Genomic DNA, 21,405 nt, shown 5'->3' with positions numbered 1-21,405 from the left:
TAATAGAGGAGGGGAAAGAAAAAAAGAATCCAAGACTTTCCCTGGTTGGTTGTGCAATATTGTCTGCAAACCTGTAGTGTCTTCAAAGCTGAGTTAGTGGAGAGGATGAAATAACTCAGGAGAACACGGACTCTTGAGTTAGAGCCCCGTGGGGCCGTGTGGGGCCTGGCTGCCTCCCAGAGGACCACACAGCGGGCTGCGCTCCGCAGCTCTCTGCATCCCAGTAGAGCAGTGAGGCAGCAGCTTGCTCGGTCCTTACATAGCGAAGGAGCAAGCCGGGCTGCAAGGCGTGCTGCTCCTGCTGCCCTTTGGCTGAGCAGGAGGGAGGAGGAGGTGGATTTGCGGCCGTCAGATTGGGAAACTGCTCGGTGACACAAGGCCATGAAGAATCACCGCTAGGTGTATATATCTATTTAAGTGTAAATTATAATGGGCTATAAACGCAAAGGAGAGCAAACGGGGATGAAAGGTATTACTGCGCTGTCTTTTCTGCTGGAAAAGCCTGGGGAGCCTCTCGAGGGCCTGGGGTCGAGAAGAAGGGCAGCTCAGCTCAGCACTCTGTGCTGGCCGAGGACTCGTGCCCGGTGCTTAGATATCTGGGTGTCTGGGGTCCGGCTGAAAGCAGCGGGCCCTTCTTGGGCTCCCTGGGGAAGGAATGCCGCCATCCGCCGGCAGCTCAGGTGCGGAGGTAGTAAGGGCCAGATGCTCACTGAAGATAAATGGGGAGGTGCGGAGAAGGGGAAATAAGCAATCTGGGCAGGAGCCCGGCGCCCTCGGCTTTTTATCGCCAACGAAACGCAGCTCCCGGCGCTGCTACTGCTTCCGGTTCAGCACCCGGGCCGCGCACCCCCTCCGCTCCCCTTTGTGCGGGGCTGACAGCTCCGCACCCCGCGTCGGGACGCGTCTCTCCGCCCCGCGGCGCCCGGTCCCGGGCAGCGCCGCTCCGCCGGGCGGGGGGCGGCCGGAGCTCCCGGAGCCGCGGAACCCCTCCGGAGCCGGGCTGGGGGGCGCCGGGCCGGGCGGGGCGAGGCGGGCGGGGTGGGGGCGGGCCCGGCTCGCATTAATTACCTTCGGCATTCGGGGGCGGTGCTTCCCGCAGCCATCTGGCTGAGCCGGGGGGGCGGCGGGAGGAAGGGGGAAGAAAGGGAGGAACACGAGAGAAGAAAGGGAGGAAAAAGGGCTCGGGGGGCACCGCGCCGGCGAGGTAGTGCAGCGCAGGCACCCGCCGCCCGCCTCCTTGGGGCTGCTGCTTTTGGCTTTTTTGTGTTTTTTTTTCTTTTCCCTTTTTTGTTTTTTTTTCCCCCAACCCTTTTTTCCCCCCCTCTTCCCCCCCCCTCTCCCTTCCCTTTCTCCTCCTCTGCTGCCGGGCTTCCCCCATTTTGGTTTATGGAGAAAAAGAAAATGGTAACTCAGGTAAGGCTGGCGGGCGGCTGCCGTGCCCGGCTTTGTCTTGGAGGCGGGCGGGCAGCGCTGGGCTCTGCCGGAGCCCGGGCGGGGGGGGTGGTTGGGTGGGAGTGAGCCCCGGCGCTCCGCCGCTCACCTGGCGCGGGGGTCCCGCACTGCCCTCTAGGGAGAGCGGGGCTGCGGCCGCCCGGCCCGGAGAGCACAAAGGTGAGCGGCTTCCCCGAGCCGAGAGCTGCCCGGCGGCTGAGGGGTGTGCATCGCCCGCTGCTCGCCTTGAAAGGCTGCTACGTGGTTTGGGGCTTGGGTGGGTTTTCTTCTTCTTTTTTTTTTTTTTTTCATTGAATTTGTTATTTTTGGCATGGCATCTGCAAGTCGCCGCCGGAGGGAGGGGGGCAAAGGGAGGAGAAGAGCGGCATCGCCGAGCTGGAATCCTTTGGAGTTGGGCATTATATAATGCCCCGCAGTGCCTTGCGGAGCTGGGAACCTTGGGGGGATATTCCTGAGGGGAGGCGGAGGGAAGGGCTCTCGCAAAGAACTTTTCTTCGGTTCGGGCTTTTTCTTCTTTCTTTCCTGTGGAGCTTTGCATTTTCCTATCCAGATGCACACTGTAGTCCCGGCTGCCCACATTGCCCCTGGCTGCGTCCCCCTGTGCCAGCCCTGGCCGAGCTCTGCATGTCCCGCTGCACGGGGCCGAGCAGTCTGCTGCAGGGAGGGACACCCTCGCTGACCCTTCTGTCTCCTATCCTGCATTCATTGTCAGGGGCTGAAAAATGGGTCTCTGTCCTATGCAGTAAGGTATCTCCCAAGCCCCACCTCTGCTCCTGCTGTTTCATCCCATCCATTACCAATTCCTTTATATCCAGACCAAGGCTTTCTGTTTTGAGACTGAAGAGCTCTGCAGAAATCTCCGGAGACACTCTGTACCTATGTTTAGTTCTGTGAGTGATGCAGGAAAGCTGTCTCTTTGCAGGCGGGGTCCATTTGTGTGTGACTGCATGCTCGGGTCGTGCCAGGCTGGATGGAGGGGGATGCCCATGGACACGCTCTGGAGTTGCTATGCACAGCTGTATATGCAGGGTGCTCCCTGCCACCGCTGTTATGCAGTGTGGGATGGTGCTGAGCGTGTGCAGTCAGTGTGTGCCTGGGAGCTGGCACCCCAGAGCTGCCTGATTGGGAGGAAGAGGTGCTGGGGAGGATGGGGTGCAGCTGGAGCACTAAGTAAAACAGGAGGGCACAAACTGGCCTGAAGGCTGGAGATGCAGTCGGGCTGGACGATCTTAGTGGTCTTTTCCTACCGCAGTGGTTCTTAGATACCCTTGTGGACCGCATGTCATTCGCATTGCTTGACCTTGCATTATAGCTATCTTAAGAGCATGCAGTACTCAGGCTAGAATCACAGGGTTTTGCACTGCATAGTCATGCACTGCCGTTGAGGAAGATGCACGTGTGAGAAAGCTCCAGCAGTAAGGGAGGAGAGCTTGGGCTTCCCCTGGCTGGGGCTCTGGGGATGATGATGCTCGCTCAGATGAACCCCACAGTGTTGGGCTGCACGGGGGGACAGCGGCATCTCTAGGGCAGTGTCCCCATCCACAGCATGCTGCAGTGGCGTAGCCTCATTCACAGCTTGTGAACTTGCTTCCTCGGGGTTGCATTTAGCTTATGGGAAGTCCGTGTTGCTGGTGCCTGAAGCTGCTGAATGAATTCAGCATTGCTGTGGCAGTGCTTTGCTCTGCTTGGTTCCATCTCCAGGCGCTGCTGTCTGCCTTGCCCGTTGCTTTTTAGGGAGCAGCTTGCCTGTTTCCTTTGGAAATCCGGGAGATGAACTGCTGTATAAGCACGAGGGAACGGTGAGACAAGGTGGACGGCAGTGTGGGGTGAGAAGAATGGAAATAGCGACAGATGGGAGGTGCTGGAAGGCAAAAAGAGGAAACCTAAATTACTAATGAGAGAGAGATTCATTAACAGAAAGTACTCTGCTCTGATCCCCCTTAATCCTAAATCGGTGAAAATGAGTGTTAAACGGAGCCCAGTACAGCATGTGCTAATTGCAGATGAAAGAGAAACTCTTGGATGGACAGGAATTCCACGTTTAAGGGCTTTTTCTCCTTGCGGTGCATGGCGAGGCTGCTGGCTCGCACGGAGCACAAAGCCCTCCCTTTCTTGGACAGCCCAGTGCCGTGCTGGCGTTTTCCTCCGAATCTGTTTCCCATCAGGGCTGGGAGAGGGGGAAGGTGTCGAGCATCTCAGGGAGCGGGAGGGGAGCTGTGCCTCGCTCAGGAGTCCCGCAGCCCATGTGGCAGCGCTGCGCTCGGGGCCGTGTGCCTTTGTAATGAATCACCCCGCCATTGTCTGCTCCCCTCCCTGCTGCCGCGATGGAGCTTTCACCTGGGCTGCTGCCTGCGCGCGGGCCTTCTTCCAAGCTGGGAAGAGGAGGAGGAGGAGGAAGGGCTGCTCGCTGTAATTAAAGCCAGAGCGGGGAGAGCTGCTATTTTCAGCCCGCAGCACCCCGCTTTCCCTCTTTCCCCGCCTCAAGTGGCTGCCTTTTGATGTGGGTGTAGGCAGGAACATCTGAAGGTCCCCTTTTGTGAGGTTGTGGGATCACCAGGCTCCATTTTGCGGCACCATCTGAGGTGCCTTCACCGCCAGCGTGCCCCCTCCCGTCCCCCAGCACCCCTCGGCGGCTCCAGGCAGTGCCGTTTATCTTGGCACGTGTTTCGCTCGCTGTGCTCTGCCCGGGGCTCGGGGAGGTGATGGCGTTTGTGGCTTTGAGACTAATTTATGTCCTTGTTAAAACGAACCAGCAAGCAGCCTCATTTTTTCCAGAGGTTTTCATCCCTTCCCCCTTCCATAACCCTTTCCCTTCCAGACCCCGTGTGCAGCTGGAGACAACCTTGAGCAGCCCAAAGTTGCTCACTCAGCCAATGATTTGAGGAAAAAAAAAAAGAAAAAAAAAGGCAAAGCTCCATAAATGGAGGTCTTATTTAAATCAGAGCGGAGGCTGACTCATTAAAGGCCTCTCTGTCTCCTTTTCTTTCCTCTGCCTCATTCTCTTCCCCTATCTCTCCCTACCTCCCGTGACAGCAGCCTGTGCTCATGCTGGGCTCAGGCAGTGGGGGTGAATTTGGGGACCAGAGCCATTGTCCATCATGATGGCCACCTTGCAAACGTGCATCTTGTTGTAGGAGAGCATCCTCCTTTGTTTGCACTGTCTGCAGGGATGCCTAAGTGCCAGGATAGCCTCTCCCCCTATCCTCCTATTGCTTTGGGATCTCCTTCCCTCCAGCGAGCTGGATGCTCCAGCATCTTCTCCTTTCCCCTTTCCCCACCCCTCCCTCTAAAAAGGGAATGATGGTGAAGAAGGCTTTTCTAAGCATCGAGGGACTCTATTGGGAGCTACTGCTATTCCCCAGCCCCTTTCCTTGCTTGAAGGACGGCAGCCCCCTCTCCCTCAGCCTATTTGCTATTTGCTCCTTGGTTTGGTGTCCCCCTGCATGAGCTGTCTGAAGGGGATTGCTCTTCTTGTATCCCACGGCCTCGTGCTCTTTTCCTTTTGTTGCCGTTCTGAACGCGGTGCTTGTTTATGTGTTACCTGACTTTCTGCCTCTGTGTACCCCCTAGTTCTTGCCTCCCTTCTGCTGTTTGTCGTAGGACCTCGGTTTAGCGCTGCGGGCACCATGTCAGCAGCAGAGGTTTGTGTGAGAGGAGTCCTGGCCAGGCCCTTTTCCAGGAGAATCTCCCCCGGAGATTGAAGGATGGACCTGCAGCTCACTTGCCCTGATGTAAGGACTTGTTTGTTTGATGTGGGCATATGGATTGTGTCTGTATCTGTTGGGATACATAGGGATTTAACTGCTGGTGGAGAAGGGCTTATTCTTAAGGGCTTTTTCCCTTAATCACCTTTTCCGAGTGCTTTCAGATGCACTGGAGTAAAAGCAAACTCATGGGGCAGCCTCGGGATGGCAGAAGTCGCATGTAGCATTGCCTAGGAGGAATAGCAGTGCTAAGGGAACCTGATACAGCAGTGCCATTTCCTTAAGTCCCTGTCTTAGAAGAGACCTCACTGCTCCGCAGCACGTTTCTTCAGCAAGTGGCTGGGAAGCTGATCCCACAGACCTGGGAGCTGGGGCAGGAGGGAGCATGGGTTTTGCCTCAGTGTATGCTTTCCTACTTGGATGAAGAGGCTGCGTAATACAAAATGCTGTTGCACTGCTATCTTAGGAACTGATAATTTGTGAAGTATCTAGATTAGTGCAGAAGGTTGTAGAGAGCTGCCCAAAATACCCTCAGTTGGAGGCTGTGAAGGAGGGAGCCCTTAATACCAGTAATGCTTTTCCCTGCAAATTGTTCATTTATGATGGCTCCAGTGCATTTAATTAGTATTGACCATCATTTTACTTTAATATTCTCTCATACCAGTGCAAAGAGGGCTGGGAGGGGGGCTGCTGTTGTTGTTTGTTTTTCTTTATTTTCTGATTCTGGGCTTATTAAGCGCTTCAGGTAAAATGCCTGACCTATTTCCCTCTTAGCTGCAAAGTCACAGAATTGACAATAGGGCATTCCTCTAAATACTCGCAAGGAAGTGGTTGTTTTGCCTCAGTGTGGTCGTGAGTAACATTTGAAGGGCTGTAGTCAGGTACTCTTCATGGAATCCGAGTAGAAGGATGTTAACGTTCTTACCAAAAGCATTTTGGTTTGCTCCTTTGGAGTGATTTGTGATGCTGTGCCGCGCGGGATGGTTTTTGCAGTGGAGACCGGAGATGGATAGGCTGCTTTTGTAGGGTTCCCAGAAGCGAGAGCAATTAATGATCAAGTGAAAGCAGCGTAAAAGCAGCATGCTTCGTATATAGAAAAGAAAATGGGACAAATGCAGGGTCTGTTCAACAGCGTGATTTGTTTAAAATATCTGATGGATTTATTTATATTGCTTTGCAAAACTGTCTGTTGATACGATTCAGCAACATTATTCATGAACTGAATTGAGAGTATCGAGATGGTAATGGGAAGGCACTTCAGTTCTAGGGCATTTCCATATTTTAAGTTGGGAAGGAAACCTTTGTTTGCTCTCTGTATTTCTGTGTCTATTTCTGATGGTCTTTAATCACATGAGTGCCTGCTATTTTTTTTCCACATGCACAAAAAAAAAAAAAAAAGGGGAAAGAAAAACCAGACGGCCGTGCTCCCATCCCCCCAGCTCCAGTCCGTGTGGCACCATCATGACCTCTGCCAGTATCAGTAGCAGGGTTGGCCATTCCAGATGCATCCCACAGACCTCTGCCACTTACCCCGAATGTGTAATTAGCTGTCGTTTTCTGTGTGGACCGGCTTGATGTGTGTTTGCCAGTTGGTTTTATGGATTTGCTGACAGCAGAGGAATGGCGTCTTTTTTGCAACGTTAGGCTTTGAGCATGCACAAATAGGCATGTTTTCCCTTCTCTTCCATCCTCATGTGACCCTGGTGTGAATGGTTGAGGTGAGATGGACCTTCTCAGTCATTCCTCAGGAGCTCCAGTCAATAGCTTGCCCCATCCAAGTCCATCCTTTCCTGCTTCTATTGCAGTCAAACTTGTCTCATCTCTTTCTTCCTAAGTAACTGTATGTCCTCTTGGCTCTCAGTCTCCTTGTCCCAATTTACTTTCCTTCTTCTACTCCTATAGTTCATTATTTTTATTTGGAGTGGGTAACTGCTGTGCAATGATTTGCAATCCCTACAAAGGGGATAGCTGAAAATACAGGAGACGGGTCATCCTTCTGCTGTTGTTGGTCTCCAGACATCTGGCATGGCCTGTGCCTCCTGTAAGCTGTGGATGAGACCTGAACTAGAGCATGAAATCACAGAAAATGACACGTGAGTGGCACTGCCAGTAGTCCTCAGGAGCGTCCCTATTTTCTGATACAGCTGATGACATATAAACCATTGCTGTGGACGGCTTGAGCAACCTGCCTTAAAACATTTGCGGTGCTGTTGCCTGCCCTGGCAGTCCAAGTCCTTTGTTTTCCTTGCATTACAAAGTCTTTCCTAGTATGTCATACTTCTTGTCTGCGTTTGTTCTTTCCATGATAAATGCAGAGAGTAGATTCGTTCTTCCCTTTGCTACGGACAGTGTATGCTGGATCATTTTTATCTTTTTAGCCTTTTATTTATTTTATTTATTTATTTGGACCATCGTGTATAGCTTTGATAGCGAACTCGATAGAATGTAAAAATAAGCAAAGCCAAATGTTAACGATCCCCAGATAAAGAATGCAGGTAGCACAGGTAAGAATTTGGATGTTCTTTTCAGGGCTGTGAACAACTGAAAGCAGGGTCTGGTAATGGGAAGTATCAGCAGCCTTAATAATAGGTGGCACTACCAGCTCTGCCTGTAATGGAGACTTTCTCCCAGAGCAGTCAGTTTGTAAGTACCAAAGTGGAACTGCAGTCTGAGTATCCTGTAATCTGGGGGTGCAAGGAGACACCAAAAGCGTCCAAGTGATTGCAAAGGTAATCTTTTAGCAGGCTCTGAAGCCTGCCCTTGGGCTGGGAGGCTGGGATACTGTTAAAACCCTCTCAGCTGTCCTCCTGTTATCCTGCTTAAAATTCACAGTCTGCACTGGTGGTCCTGGGGAGTTTGGGCTTTCTACGTGCTTTGTAAGTCCTGATCTCACTGAGCTGTCTGACTTAGAAGGCATTTTTGACTTCCACATAACTGTTTTTGATTAACTAAGATTTAGATAATCAGAGATTGCCCTATACTGTGCAGAGACCATCGTTCACCTATCGGGTTTTGCTGAGGCCCCTTATATGAAGCCTGCGTTCTCCCTCCAGTCCTAATAGCAAAATCTGCTTCAAATTACTTGGAGACCGCTTTTAAAAATGCCTTGGAGAGGAGGTCTGATTCCTTGGATAGTGCTAGTCCTCCTTTGTTTCATGTACCCTCAATGAATAGCAAAACCCTTAATTTGATTTGTTGTTCTTTGTAGCCTTTCTTATTTTTGCTATTGTTCAGTGTGGCGTATAAAAGGGGGTTATCAGAACTGAATGATTATGCAAAGGACTCAGGAATATTAGGGGAGCTGAAGTAAGAAAGGCTTTTGTTTTCCGACTTGTGTCCTTTCCAGCTCTGTAAAATGTAATTTAGATAAATAGGGCAGCAGGGGAAAGGACTTCAGGATTTCAATAGGAAGGGTTGTAAAACTGTACTATCCTGTGGAGGATCCTTCCAGTGTGAATGAGGAGGCAGGGGAGAAGTATGGAAGTTTGATGAAATTAGTAGATCAGACTATCTGTACCTGTTGGTTGGGCTGTAAGGCATTGTGGTATGTCAGTTTTGCTCAGTGTTGAAGTATCTTGTACACATTAGTTTGCTCTGACTTTCCTTTGGCTTTCTTTGTGTGCATGATGAAATTGTTAGATTTGGTTACAGAATTGGCGTATGAAACCATTCCCAGATCTGCATCTCACCTGATTGTAGGATGAAGCTCTCTGCTGTCTTAAAGCAGCAACAAAAAGGAGAAAGAGTACTTCTAGGAATCCCACTTAGGTACTTTTGGCTTTGAGGCTTGTGTTCTGGTGGTGGGGTTGGTGTGTGTTGAAGGATGTGGTGAGGAAGGGAAATGGGAATGCCAGGGGCTTTGAGGGGAGCCTGGCTTCTCCGTTCCAGGTATCCATACAGGACCAGGCTCTGACTGAGCATGCAGTAAAAGTGGCTGATGAAGTGTCTGAAGAGTAACGTGTGCTTGGCGCTGTGCTTACCATGGGGTGCCATCTTTGGGAATTCCAAAAAATGCCTTTTCACAATCAGCTCAATCTTACAATTGACTGAAAGTGGCTGTGTCTATGATCCCTATGGCCCATTGCCGTGTGGTGATGCTGCTCCTGGACCACTATTAATTTACTTTCTCATTTGGTTACAGTAGGAATGGTTCTCAGCTGGATCGTTGTCTCTGTGACCATCAGTACCAGCACGACTGTGATGCAGAATGCAGTCAAGGGAACTGCAAGTCTTGGTGGCGCAAGGAATTTGGGTCATTCAAGGTCTGCTGTCGGCCTGCATCTTAACAAGTAAATTTTGGAGGGACTCTTTTAAGACTTCAAAGCTGTTGTTGGTTAATGTACTGGAAGGGATGTGAGAAGTTAACTGGTAACGTGAACTGAGGAAGGTGGGGGAAAAAAAAGAATTGCTGCTCATGTCTTGATGCACTGTCAGAAAGTGAGAGATGAGCTTAAATAAATCATGTTACATCAGATTAACGATCTCTGAGCTGTATTTTCCATCAACTCTGAAACTGTAGCTTTAGGCAGCCTGGTGGCAGCTTTGGTCACGTTGAGGGTCCCCCAAAATCAGCCCTCTGTGAGGAGGCAGCAGAGGCAGTGATGTAAATGTCCCTCTCAGCTTTTGGCTCAAACATGATTTCTCAGGATTTTATTATGTGGTTTTTTTTTTTTTCTTTTCTCCTTTTTTGCTGTTAGCGATATTCTTAATTAGTTCTGACAACGAGCTGCGGGAGTTGCAGTGAGTGTGGTACAGAAGCAAGGAGAGAGCTGTGCCGGGGGCTGTGGGCTCCAGCTCGCTGGGGAGAACGCATGCCAGGCCCACTCCCGTTCCATCAGATAGAAGCCATGAGGCCTGTCTGCTGCATAAAGCACAACCAGAAAGCCAGAGAGGCAGGCTGTGAAGCTCTGAACTGCTTGATGTGTCACGTGGAGGGGAAGGACAGCTGGAGCTGACTAATAGGGATTTCTTAATATCTTTGAGGAGCATAAAGGAAGATAAAATTCACTCTTCTAGGTAGGTTATCAAGGAGTGGAGTGCTTTCTGAAGTACAGTAGGGCTCTAGGTTGGCTGTGAGACTCAGTACATTGCCATCCAGTTGTTCTGAGGTGCTGTCTGACCTCAGACTTGGAGAAAGCAAGTTGGTGGTGGAAAGGAACCTCCTGTGATTGACATGCAGAGCATGCTGGGCCTCCTGGCTCATACAAAGTGTGAGTGTGCAGCTGAAGTGGTTTAGGAGCTGCCCTTAACTGCATCTGTTCCTTCCTGAGCCCACATCCTGCAGTGATGGCAGCAGCGTCCATCAGAAGCACAAAGCAGTGCAGTTGCTGATTATGTTTTCTCTTTGGTCACTAAAAATTGACCACAGCTATAACATGAGAGTAGTCCTGGTTACACTGTAGTAGGGAATTCCACGGTTCTGGAAAGGCTTTACGTTAGGCATGCTAGGGGAAGTGCTAACACTGGCAGGCTGTCATCACATGTTCATCTTAAATGATTTTTGGAGCGTTGCTGTCTTGAATAAACACTGTTGTTTAATTTCTGGATTTGAAGAAGTTTTTTTCATGTGTACTGACCTGCCTGTTAAATCTCCTCGAGTGTTTTGAAGATGCAGGAAAGCAAAGGAGTTCATGGAGCGATACACTGGCTGCTATAGGCTATTAATGACACTGTCACTGGCCACTTTTGAACATCAGCTCTCACTGCGAATTTAGTAGCAGGCATATGATCTGTTTGCAGAGCTTTACCAGGCTGGGTTACGTGGAGCTGGAGGGGATCTTGCAGAACAGCGGTGTGAATTGGAGCAGTGATCTGTTCAGCACCTGGCTAGGCCTGCAAGTTCTCAGCATTGCCTACCCTGTCACTTCCAGCAAAACAGAGAAGCTCAGACAAGATAAAGTTAAAACCAAGTACTGAGGGTTGTTCTGGAGAAACTGAAGAATGTTTTTGAAGTTTGGCAGTGATGGAGTATGGCCATGGGCTGTGCTGGCCCAGCTGGGGGATGACTGTGTGGAGCCCATCCAGCCAGCTGGGTCTCCAGCTTCCCAAGGAATGAGTGTGTTTGGCCACTCTGTTTTGAAGGAACTTTTTTGGGGGGGCAAAGCAGCTGCCTGTCCCTGTACCATGCAGTGCTTTCAGGTTAGCAAGAACAACTCAGTTCCTGATGTTCTCGTTGCTTTGGCTCAAGACTTTTACATCTTGAAAGAAATGGTTCGCTTTAGCTTATTTCTTCCTTTCTGTTAATTGTCCTCCTTCTGAAGCAAAGAGGATTATCATCTTGACCACTTACACACTCATTTTCCAGGATCTCCTTCCTCCTTGCTCTTGGTTTCAATATTAAGTGTTTTGCCTCTCATCTCTTAAAGGAGGCGGTTGCACCTTTGGAAGTTGTTGGCAGAGCCTGCTGAAATCTTGTGGTGCTTTAGGTCAGCTGTCAGTGATAGCAACCTGATCTATGGCAAATCTCTCCCTCCCTCTCCCTAGGGTTCCTGCTCTGCCATTTGCGTGCCATTAGGACTGATATGATCCAAATTAGCTTCTTCATCTGTTTACATTTGTTTTCTGAGTCATGAGAGGTCCTCGGGAGCCACGGGATTAAATGTTGTTTTCCGTCTTCACGCTTTTCTTTCTGTGCTTTAATGAACTTTCTTTTCTTTCTTGCCTGGGTCAGATGCCTTCTTTCCACCTTAGTGTGCTGGTGAGTACATGGCCCATGATGGGAGCAATCTGCAGCTGCACTGTCAGCAGAGGAGCACTCATTATTTTGATGTCTGCTGCAAAATGGTGGCTCCTGCTCTAAATTACTCGGTGAGGTAATTGCTTTGCTTCCAGTGTATTTTGCTTACACTGTGCATGAGTCCTTTAATAGGACAGAAAAGCATAAGGTGTTTCTTCAGGGCCAGGCTGGGTCTGGCTTCTTACTGGATCCTTTTTCAGTTTCTGTGATACAAAGGACAGTTGTGATGGTGGTTGGGAGCAGAACTGTAAAATCCTGGCACTCACTGCTGGCAAAGCAGCGGGATTGTTGTCACTCTCTGGACTACACTGCTGTGATTGCTATTTTATATTTTTAATACAAACAGCATCTTTTTGGTGCTGCTGGTGTTCCAGGAGCTGTGATCCAGAAAGCATGGAGGGAGGCAGCGAGTGATTGATCTAACTGCTCCTTGAAATACTGTCTGCAGGGAAGTTTTGCCGTTTGACAGCTCGATACTTTGCTTTGGAGCCAATTTCTGCAGGAGTGGAGGGCAGCAACAGAGAATTTCATGAATATGAAGCTGGCTTTCCTGAGTAGGCTTGTGCAGCTGTTGGGTGCTGTCTTAGTTGGGGGGAAAAAAAACACATGGAGGGAGCGTGAGTCTCTGCCTTGCAGTGGAAAGCTTATTGATATCCATTGAGGTTGATTCTATGTGCAGTTAAAACTCAGCTGTTCCCTTCAAAGCAATGGCAGCTCATCCCTAGAAAAGAGAGGGCCCAGTGCAGATTGCTTGTAGGCTATGGCAACCCAGCCTTGTCCCTTTCTTAGGTAAACCCTTCGGCTGCTCCTCGTGAGTTTGCCTTCTTGGTTTCCCTTTTGTAGAATCATTAAGGTTGGAAAATACCTCTGAGGTATCCTGGTCCAACCATCACCCCATTCCCACCATGCTCACTGACCATGTCCCTCAGTGCCACATCCACACGGCTCTGGAACACCTCCAGGGACGGTGACTGCACCACCTCCCTTTCCACTGCAGCACCGCTCCTTCTGAGAAGTTTCTCCTCATATCTGTTACCTTTGTGTGGGACAGGCTTAATTCAGCCTTCTGAAGCTTCCCTGCCTGTTATGTGACCAGTCAGTGTTGTATGTCTTGTGAATCTAGGAAGGGAAGTGCTGGAGGCTGGCATGGGAGTCCAGTTCTGAGCATGGCCATGTGTTTTCTTTGGAATCTTACTTATTGACACAACCACAAGTGCCTTATATGGGATTTCTATTCCCTTCAAGGCTTGTGTTTCTCCCTGAAGTTTTAAAGAAACTTAAAGTTTTTTTATGGATGTGATTAAATCAAGAACCACCAAGGTTTTAGTACTGTGCTAGTCAAAATAGCCCCCCTTGACATGAATGACATGCAGATGACAGCTGATTAAAAGAAAGCATTTTCTGTTATGTCCTAAACCTGTTTTCTAGCCAATTTTCTTCATTCCAATGATGGCAAAGTTCTGTGCATCTGTTAGCATCCTGCAGAGAGCCAAACAGAGCTGCTAGCAACCGAGAAACACCAGCGTGACTGCACCACTTAAATGAAGGAGAGGAGCTGCAGGGGAAAGAGATGGGCTTTCACACTTCTTTGCTCCACCGGGCACCGAGCTTTTAGGTTTAGTGGTTTTGTTTTTGTTGCATTCTTGAGGTGTGCTACGGGAGCATAAAGCAAATTTTCCCAGCTTGCCATCACCGCACCCCAGAGCCAGCGGCCCCATGAGAGGTGGAAGCACACCTTGCTGGGAAGTAGAGCACCTTTTTACCTTTTTGTGTTATTTTGTGTGTTTGGATGGTAACAGGAGCTGTGCTCATGAATATTTGAGGCACTCAGGTGCCTGTGGAGCGCTGGAGGGAGGGGAGGTGGTCGGGGCAGAGCAGGGAGCGGCCGTGGCCCTGCATGTTTGTGTCCTCTCTCTTATTCTAATAGACTTCTCATCGGGATGGATGTGCTCTGAAATATTTATTGCCCTGTTTAAATATTCATCGCTGCAAAGGCAGTGCAGCCGGATGGCAGCAGCAGAGCCTCGAGGGACAGGGGCTGCAGCAGTCGTTGGCATTTCCTTTCGGTAATATGATAAAAATATATATATTAAAAAAAAAATATTGGGCATTCCCCCTCCCCCACGGATTGACAGAAGCAGCCAGGCGTGCGTCTCCGGTGTTTTCTCTTCATGCTAAAGTCTTGCTCCTTGGCTTGGGTGCAGGGTGCTGCTCCTGGCTGCCAGATGCTAATGTTCTTCTCTAAGCCCACATCCTGGGGCTTTCTGCATCCTGGTGCTACGGGCAGAAGGAGTCAGCTGGCAGGGTGGATTCCAGTCCTCTGTAGTCTCTTCTCCGCTCTTCTGGAGGTGCATGCTGGCAGATGTAGCTGGGAGAAGGGCTCTTCTCACTGCCATAGAGGTTGCTGAGAGCCACCAAGGGGTCATGGGAATGTGCGTAGCGACGCACTAATGGAGCAGCAGGTGCTGGCGGGCATGTCATCAAAATGAGAAGCTCTTCTGTCAATTCAGCTTTTAAGTCTATCGATTCAGCGTCAGTAATATATAGCAGCTTAAAAGTGCGGCTGCCAGTAAGAAGCAATTGTTTAATCAGAATATTCGGTGCCTTTCTGCTGTTAAACTGAATGCTGAAGGCGTTGCCACTGTGGTGAGGTGCAGGTGGGCCATGTGCTTGAGAAGCCTGAGCTGGTTGCTGGCTGCAACAGGAATTTGGTAAACACACCTTAGCTAAAAGGCCTGAGGGAAAGAGGCTTTGTAAGGGCTTAGAAGCAAAGGGGTCCTCTTTCCTGAGCTACCTGACATTCGTGGCATGTAAATAAACAACTATTATGCTAGCTTACATTGGGACATTCTAGAAGTTAAGCATAAGCAAAGCAGGCTGTAGCAATAATACATGTTAGACGTTGGCAGAACCTCTTGTTCTGGGATAAAGCAGCTTTCAGGTGCGTTCCAACCGCAGTTAATGTGGCGTATCCATGGGCTGTGCAGGAAGAATGGTCCCCCGCCTGCCCGCCCCAGCCATATGCTGCAGCCTCCTCCTGCACTGGGCGTCCTGCTTGGGCTGATCCAAGGCAGGCCGCCTCAGTTAGTGGCTGAACAGAAGGCTATTGTTCAGGTTAACTTCTGGCCGTGACACGGCTGGATCTCACAGCAGCCAGGGAAGGAAGCAGAGTCACTTCTTCCGAGGCTGGTGGATAGTTTATCACAGCAGCTGGTACACAGAACTGCAGCCGTGCTTCTCGGCAGCTTGTTCCTCTCAGGGAGACTGAACCATTTTACTGATAAACGTGCCTGCTGCTCAGTCTCACCTTGAAGCACTGACTTCCACCAGCTTCTCCTTTAGGTAGTCTTCTGGCCGTGTCTGCCTTGTAGGCCCTTAATGCCTCACCTGATGCCTCTGCTTTGAATTGGGGAGCGCTCTCAGCAAAAAGGCACAAGGAGAGCACCGAGTTCTTCCCGGTGGCCGACTTAATGACGGCTGCTTACAAAATCAGTAAGCTAAATAAAACGGTGTCTTTTACCAAAGCTGAATTTATCAGACTCGGCTCTTGGCTATTGGTTTTCTTGATGCCTTTACTCGTTAAATACTGTTAGTGCCCAGTGTTTGTTTTTTTGTTGTCCCTAACCATTAATTTACTTTCACCAAATCATCAGCTGGCACTTAATTTTTTTTTAATGATAAGAAAAACAGATGGGAGTTTTCAGGTTTTTTCCAGTGTATACCCATATTTGGGTTTGTGGTCACTTTTGTGGCTTTTTCCTGTTCTCATTTATATATATAAATATATTTAATTCCCTTCTTAGAAATGTGCATGTGAAAGGATTATCTTTCCAGGCCCATGTACTGAAGTGATGTTGCTCCCATTTCCTACTTGGTGGTAATGTAGCTGAGTGATTTTACTTGTGCCTTTCACCTGGCTTATTGCTCTGCTGAGTTGCTTCTTAGTGACTCTCCATTCCTTTCCAGCATCCCTGCTTTCCAGGATACATAACGGAGCCTTCCTTGAAAATGGAAAACTCATTTTGGAACAAATAAGTAACAGAAGATAGGAGAATGCGTTACTGGAATGGAAAGTTATTGTGGGAAGGACTCTGTGTTTTTAAACTGTCAAATTTCTGTTCTCGAGCATATGCCAAGTCACAGATTTCCTCCCCACCGCACCCCGACAGCAGATTGATTATAATATTGTTGCTTTGTTACCCTGGCACTTGAGTCACAGATGAGTCTCGTTTGCCTTGGCTGGAGCTGTGTGCATCAGAGCCCGTCTGTTCAGCGCTGAATTGTGGCCGTCCCCGTGATGGGCCGGCAGCAGTGACAGAGTTGGGAGATTTAGCTGCCTGCATAAAAGGAGGGAGGGGAAAGAAAGAGAACCTCAGAGGAGCTCTGATATTGTTTCAGTATGCTGTATATGTCTCATCTTCCAGTTTTGCTCCATAGTCACGTCTGAAAGCACGACTTCTTGCTCTGCTTTCTGCCAGCTCTGCAGTTCTTTCCGAGGCATTCAGAGCTTTCCCAATTGATTCCAGATGTGCTCGCCTTCCCTGCATTTTTCTCCCTTCCTCCTCCTCAGCTGGCAACTTTTCTGGGAGTAGCTGGAATCAGGGCAGGCAGGCAGGAGGGGAAGGCTACCACAGGCTGGTGAGACTGGGGGGATAGAAGGGACTGTGATACAAGTGGAGATGACTGACTGGGCTTTGAGATTTTAATTTTTTCCCCCTGATGGTCCATCCTCTAGCTAAGCCAACTTAGAGTAGCACCATCACACGTCTCCTGCCACTGAGGGGGGAAGCCGTACGCCAGAAGCCATCTTCAAAACCCTTCCTAGAAAAGCAGCAGTTATTAGAGAGAGATCTGGAAGTATATTGCAGATAGGTATGTCACATAGTAAGGGCTTTGAAAAAATTCCTCTGACTGAAGTAGATATAAATCTTGCAAAGGGGTTGAATGAGCTTCTTAAGGGTTTAACTTTTCAGGAATGAAGTCTGAATTCTCAAGGCTGCAGGAATAACCCTTCCTACAGCGTGGTTTGGTGGTGTGCTTGTAGATACTTCTGCAGAGCAGAGCTGTGGGATGAATGGGAATGGCTGCTGCTCAGTGCAGCCCAGGTCCCTGATCAAATCTGGGGACAAGGATGCTGGTTTTCATAAATACAGCATCATCTGGAGTGCTGCCATCTTCCTCAAAACAAAGCTACTATCTGACTGCAGGGCTGCCTTGATGTCCTGGTAGAGAGCTGCTGTGGGATTTTCTTCCATATAGGCATTCTTGTGTTCTGCAGCGCTTACTTCTGAGCGGCACCTACAAGCTGCTGGTTAGCGGTTGGGATAGGTAAAAAAACAGTGCTGTGCTGCATTATAGCCATGTAGGTGTGTCTATTCATGAAGTCTATTTAGGGCAGACACAGTCGACTCCCAGTTAAGCTGATACTGCACTTCTTCCCCACTGCCAGCCTTCAGTCCTTGCTGCCTCCCAGCATGGGAATCCACACTCGTGCAACTGCAAGTGTGATCGGTTTGCTAATCCGCTGCAAAGCTGATCACGGTTAGCTTGGATTAAACATACGTGACACATCTGCAGAGCGCTGTGTCTTAGCTGTGGTTCATTTCAATTCTGGTCCAGAAGAAGAAACCTAACCCTCTTCGCCGAACAGTTAAGTAATCCCACTCGTACGGGGATGCTTCCACCGTGCTGGGTGCCTGTTGGATTAGCGTGTGACTGGATGCAGCACATTCAGAGGCTGTGCTTTCATACTGATTTGTTGAAAGCTGGTCCTCGTCTTACAGAAATCTCTCTCCCAAGAACGTTTGACAGTGAATGCCAAATGGAAAATACTCATGCAGGGGATTGCAGAGCTGGAAAAAACACTGCCAGGGCAGATGCTAAAGGACTGGTTTAGAGCGAAAATGCGAACCTGGCCTTTCATTTGCCTGCTGGCTTTTCTGCTTGGGAAGCATCCATCCTGGTGACCTTTCTCTTTCATCCTCAGCCCCCCCTCTTCCCTGTAATGTTCAGAGGTAGTTTCATTTCTAATGTGGAATGGAAACAGATGTTGAGGCCTTGATGGGGTCTCATGAAGCACATTTCTCTTCCTAATCAACCCCAGAGAGCGTGAATTGATTGAAAGCATTTGGTAGGATGCCTTAATTGCCAGTAACATTTCACTTTTTTTTTTTAGGTTTTTTTTTGGTTTTTTTTTTTAAAGGGGGAGATAATGTAGATTTCAAGAGCACTAAATCAGTATTGAAATCTGAAAGCCCGTGGGTACGTTTCAGGCTGGCAAGCCAACATAGCTCTGTTACTGGCATTGCTCTGGCTGTATTGTGCTGGGAGAAATTGTAGTGTTGGGGTGAGCGAGTGCTTCCTGGGTAGTGCAGTAAGATAAGACTGTACTTTTTTCCTTTCCTATAAAAGTAAGGCTTGAACTGGGGGGTGAAGGGGGAAAGCCAAGAAAGCCAGCTGTTTTCTTTTACAGAACAGTTTTCGGTGGCCTGGAATGATAGTGTATGCTGGAAGATAACTTACTCTTCCATTGCTTTACATATCAAGGAAAAGGAAGGAGAAGATTAGATAATCCGGTGTAAGTTTGCTCCAGGAAGTTGGAGGAAACATGCCTTTAAATGGTTAGATGTGTGCCTGTCTGTGTGCAGGCAGCTATTTTGGTGGAAGGTCAGCTCTGTTAGGCTTAAGTTGAGCCAACTGAAAAAGAGCATCCTTAAAATGATTGCTCGAAGTTTAGATTAAAAAAACCCACACGAATGTGCCTGTCGGCTTTTAACAAAACTGACATAAAACTCCACCACCCTCTCGCCAAACTGCTTGTAGGCACAGCATTATTTCTGGGAGGGCTAAAGAGGAATTGCTGTTGGATGTAAGGGTTGAAGTCCTCAGCCTGTTGTAAATCAAATCCCAAACCCTCCATTATTGTGATCTTTCTGAAGGTACATTTATGATCAGTCCTCATCGAGGAAAGAAGTGTTGATTTTATCCATCTGGGTCACCAGGCAGACATGCCAGCCCTATGCCCTGGAGCCACAGCAGTGCATTTATGGTGTGGGTGATGGGTTAGGGCCATGCACCCCTGGGCTCCAGCAAAGGTTTGTACAGAGAGGTACCAGGGGATGGTTCTGTAGTAACGTACTTGGAGTTGTTCTGTACTGTCCCCGGGGGTTGTAATCATTAAGTAACACTTGTGGGGAAATCATGTGTGCTTTCTAGGACACTTGTCTATTTTCATTCTTCTCTCCCTGCTTTCCCTTCCTTTTCCTTTCTTTTTTAGCTTTGTATATCCTTTTCATCTCTCAACTTTCCTCCCATAGATTTCTTTGCCTGTGTAGTGAGTGCTAAAGGGCTAATTGATAGAGAACAAAGACCAGAAGGTTTAAAACTCATCCTGTTCAGAAACTGAACAGGAATGAAATGGCTGTGATGTGGAAAGTGTTTGGAGGCAAAGAGCTTGTATGATATTCTTGGGTACCTAAGGAATTCACGTGGCTGGGTCAGTGTTCAGCAGAATCTGGGGAGGTAAAAAGCTATCACTAACCATCCCATACACATCACTTATATTTGCATGTCTTCATGAGCTGAAGAGCAGAATGACAATTTAGAGAGGTTGTAGCTCCAGTTCCAGGGTCTGTGAGGACCACTGCTGTCCCCCGGTCCTTCCCTCCCCACTCTTCCACCCCCTCAGTGGTCTGGCTCCAGCTCTCCTCGCCCTTTGCCAAGATGTTTCAGAGCTCTCAGCTGGGAGCAAAACTAACCTGACAATGAAAAGCAAGTCTTTTTTCCTCATTTTTTTTTTTCTTCCCATTTTTTTCTGGGATACGTGCTGAAAGGGGTAGAGGCAGGGATGCCTGGAGGCTGAGACCTCAGTGCTAGGAGCATGGGGAGGGTGTGCTCTGCTCCCCCTGGGCCAGCTGTGACCTGGTTAGAGAAGAGTGGTGTGCATTCCTGTGTCCCCATCAGGGGCAGCGTGGGGTGGGCAGTGGCTCTGGGTTGAGCTGTTGGTTCTGCAGATAGGAGCTGGGCGCGTTTTTGCTATTTGCAGAAGGGATTAGGGTTGCGTGGAGAGCAAACAGCCATAGCTGGGAGCACAGTGGTTGTCACAAACACCTTAATTGCCTCCAGCTAGATGGGAGGCAGCTCCTCCCAGGCTTAATAACACAGGCATGGTGAAGGCGAACCTGTCAACAGCGGGCTGTCCCTCCCCCCCCATCCCCGTCCTCCATCTATTGCAGTGCTTGGGGGTTTCCAGAGCTGAACAGTACTTTGGAGAGGTTACTTTGTGTATACATGCTGTAGCGTTGCCTCGCGCCTTCCTCTGAAGCTCATGGCTCTTCATAAGGTAGCGGATACCACAGAGCTTATGGCACTTCACATGGAGCTGTCCATGCAGAAATTGCACCAGGTTAGTTTTACCAAGATTACCATTTTAATCTGTTACGCTTTGCTATCAATGCAAATACGGGCGTACCAATACAGACGGGATCCATGGTCATCTCACTCTGAGGCTCTTTTCACGTCCCTCTAATTACACTCGTTTCTCCAGTGCACAAAACAAAACCAGCCCCTCGCAGAATAAACCGATCTTTGTTAGCTGACAGCTTTATGGAAGTGGGAGGCCTTTGTGCATGTTTGCGTGCTGGCGCTCGGTGCCGTGATCTTGGATCACCACCTGCTGTCTGCTGAAAGAATTCATCTGAAATCGCGTTTGCGGAACCACGTTGTGCTTGTTGAGGCGTCCCTGGCTTCCTCCCCTCTGCGAGGTACCGCTACGCCTGTTTGCGTCCCGCCTGGCTGCTTAGCTTGGAGCTGCAGAGCTCGTTAATTAAGGTATGTGTGCATCAGCTCTTAAAAACGTGTCCCTGTTTAGGATTTTTCGCTGGCTTAGCTAAATTGTTTTTTCAAACAAAGTGTGGGATGAGCCATAGGTGAAATTACAGCCCAAAGAAGGGAAGCTGACACCTCGAGGCATGACCATAGCTCTGTTGATTTGGGAACCCAGGCTGGTGTCCCATGTCCTGCTGGTGCCCTGGGCAGGGTGTGCTGGTGAGACCAATGTCAGAGCTCTGCAGGAGGGCAGCTACTCTGAATCTCTGCCTGCTGTGCATGCTTCCTGTGGGAGCCCGGGAGCTGAGTGAGTATTTAGCATAGGGGGTTTCTGGTTTTCTTAGAACTGTAAGCTACTGTGTTGTACTGAGGCTTTTTCCCTTTCTGAGGGGTTTGGTTAATTGTTCTGAGTTACAGTTGTGTTGAACAGCCCATCCCTGCTTGCTGGGCATGGGATGGCAGCTAGGTTGACACGTGGTGGTACGAACTCATATCTGCTAACCTGGAGCTGCCAACATTGTTCCTGCAGCCGGATATCCCTCAGGTTTCCTTCCTGGAGACCACCATCCATCTCGTGTTGTGGCTGCGAGAAGTCTGTCCGAGCCTGGACGTTAATTAGGTTCATTTTATGCTATTGCACAAGTTGATAACAGCAGTAATTAGCGGGAACTGCAGCTGAGCTTTCTT

The 21,405-nt window shown here is 49.3% G+C and overlaps 1 protein-coding gene across 49 annotated transcripts in view; it reads left to right on the top strand.

Annotated features, from left to right (window-relative positions):
* Nucleotides 1-21,405, top strand: part of RBFOX2 (RNA binding fox-1 homolog 2) — a 157,652-nt gene that overhangs the window by 76,163 nt on the left and 60,084 nt on the right. For 6 of the 49 annotated variants that reach the window (XR_014935621.1, XM_085519173.1, XM_085519194.1 and 3 more), the window contains exons 1-2: nt 1,137-1,413; nt 5,053-5,183. The exons of 29 other annotated variants lie outside the window; for them this stretch is intronic. Coding sequence is in view for 14 of the 20 variants with exons in the window: in XM_085519173.1 (XP_085375299.1) it covers nt 5,157-5,183 (27 nt within the window). In the remaining 6 variants the exon portion in view is untranslated. Of the gene's footprint in view, nt 1-1,136; nt 1,414-2,275; nt 2,343-5,022; nt 5,184-20,141; nt 20,722-21,405 lie in introns of those variants that run through there. 14 more of the 49 variants (XR_014935622.1, XR_014935619.1, XR_014935624.1 and 11 more) reach the window with 7 other exon arrangements.

The sequence above is a fragment of the Coturnix japonica genome, chromosome 1 (assembly GCF_054131305.1).
Source record: "Coturnix japonica strain WE chromosome 1, WE-NBRP24, whole genome shotgun sequence".
Taxonomy (NCBI): Eukaryota; Metazoa; Chordata; class Aves; order Galliformes; family Phasianidae; genus Coturnix; species Coturnix japonica.
Note: the sequence above shows the minus strand (reverse complement) of the source record. Positions and strands in the feature narration are given on the sequence as shown.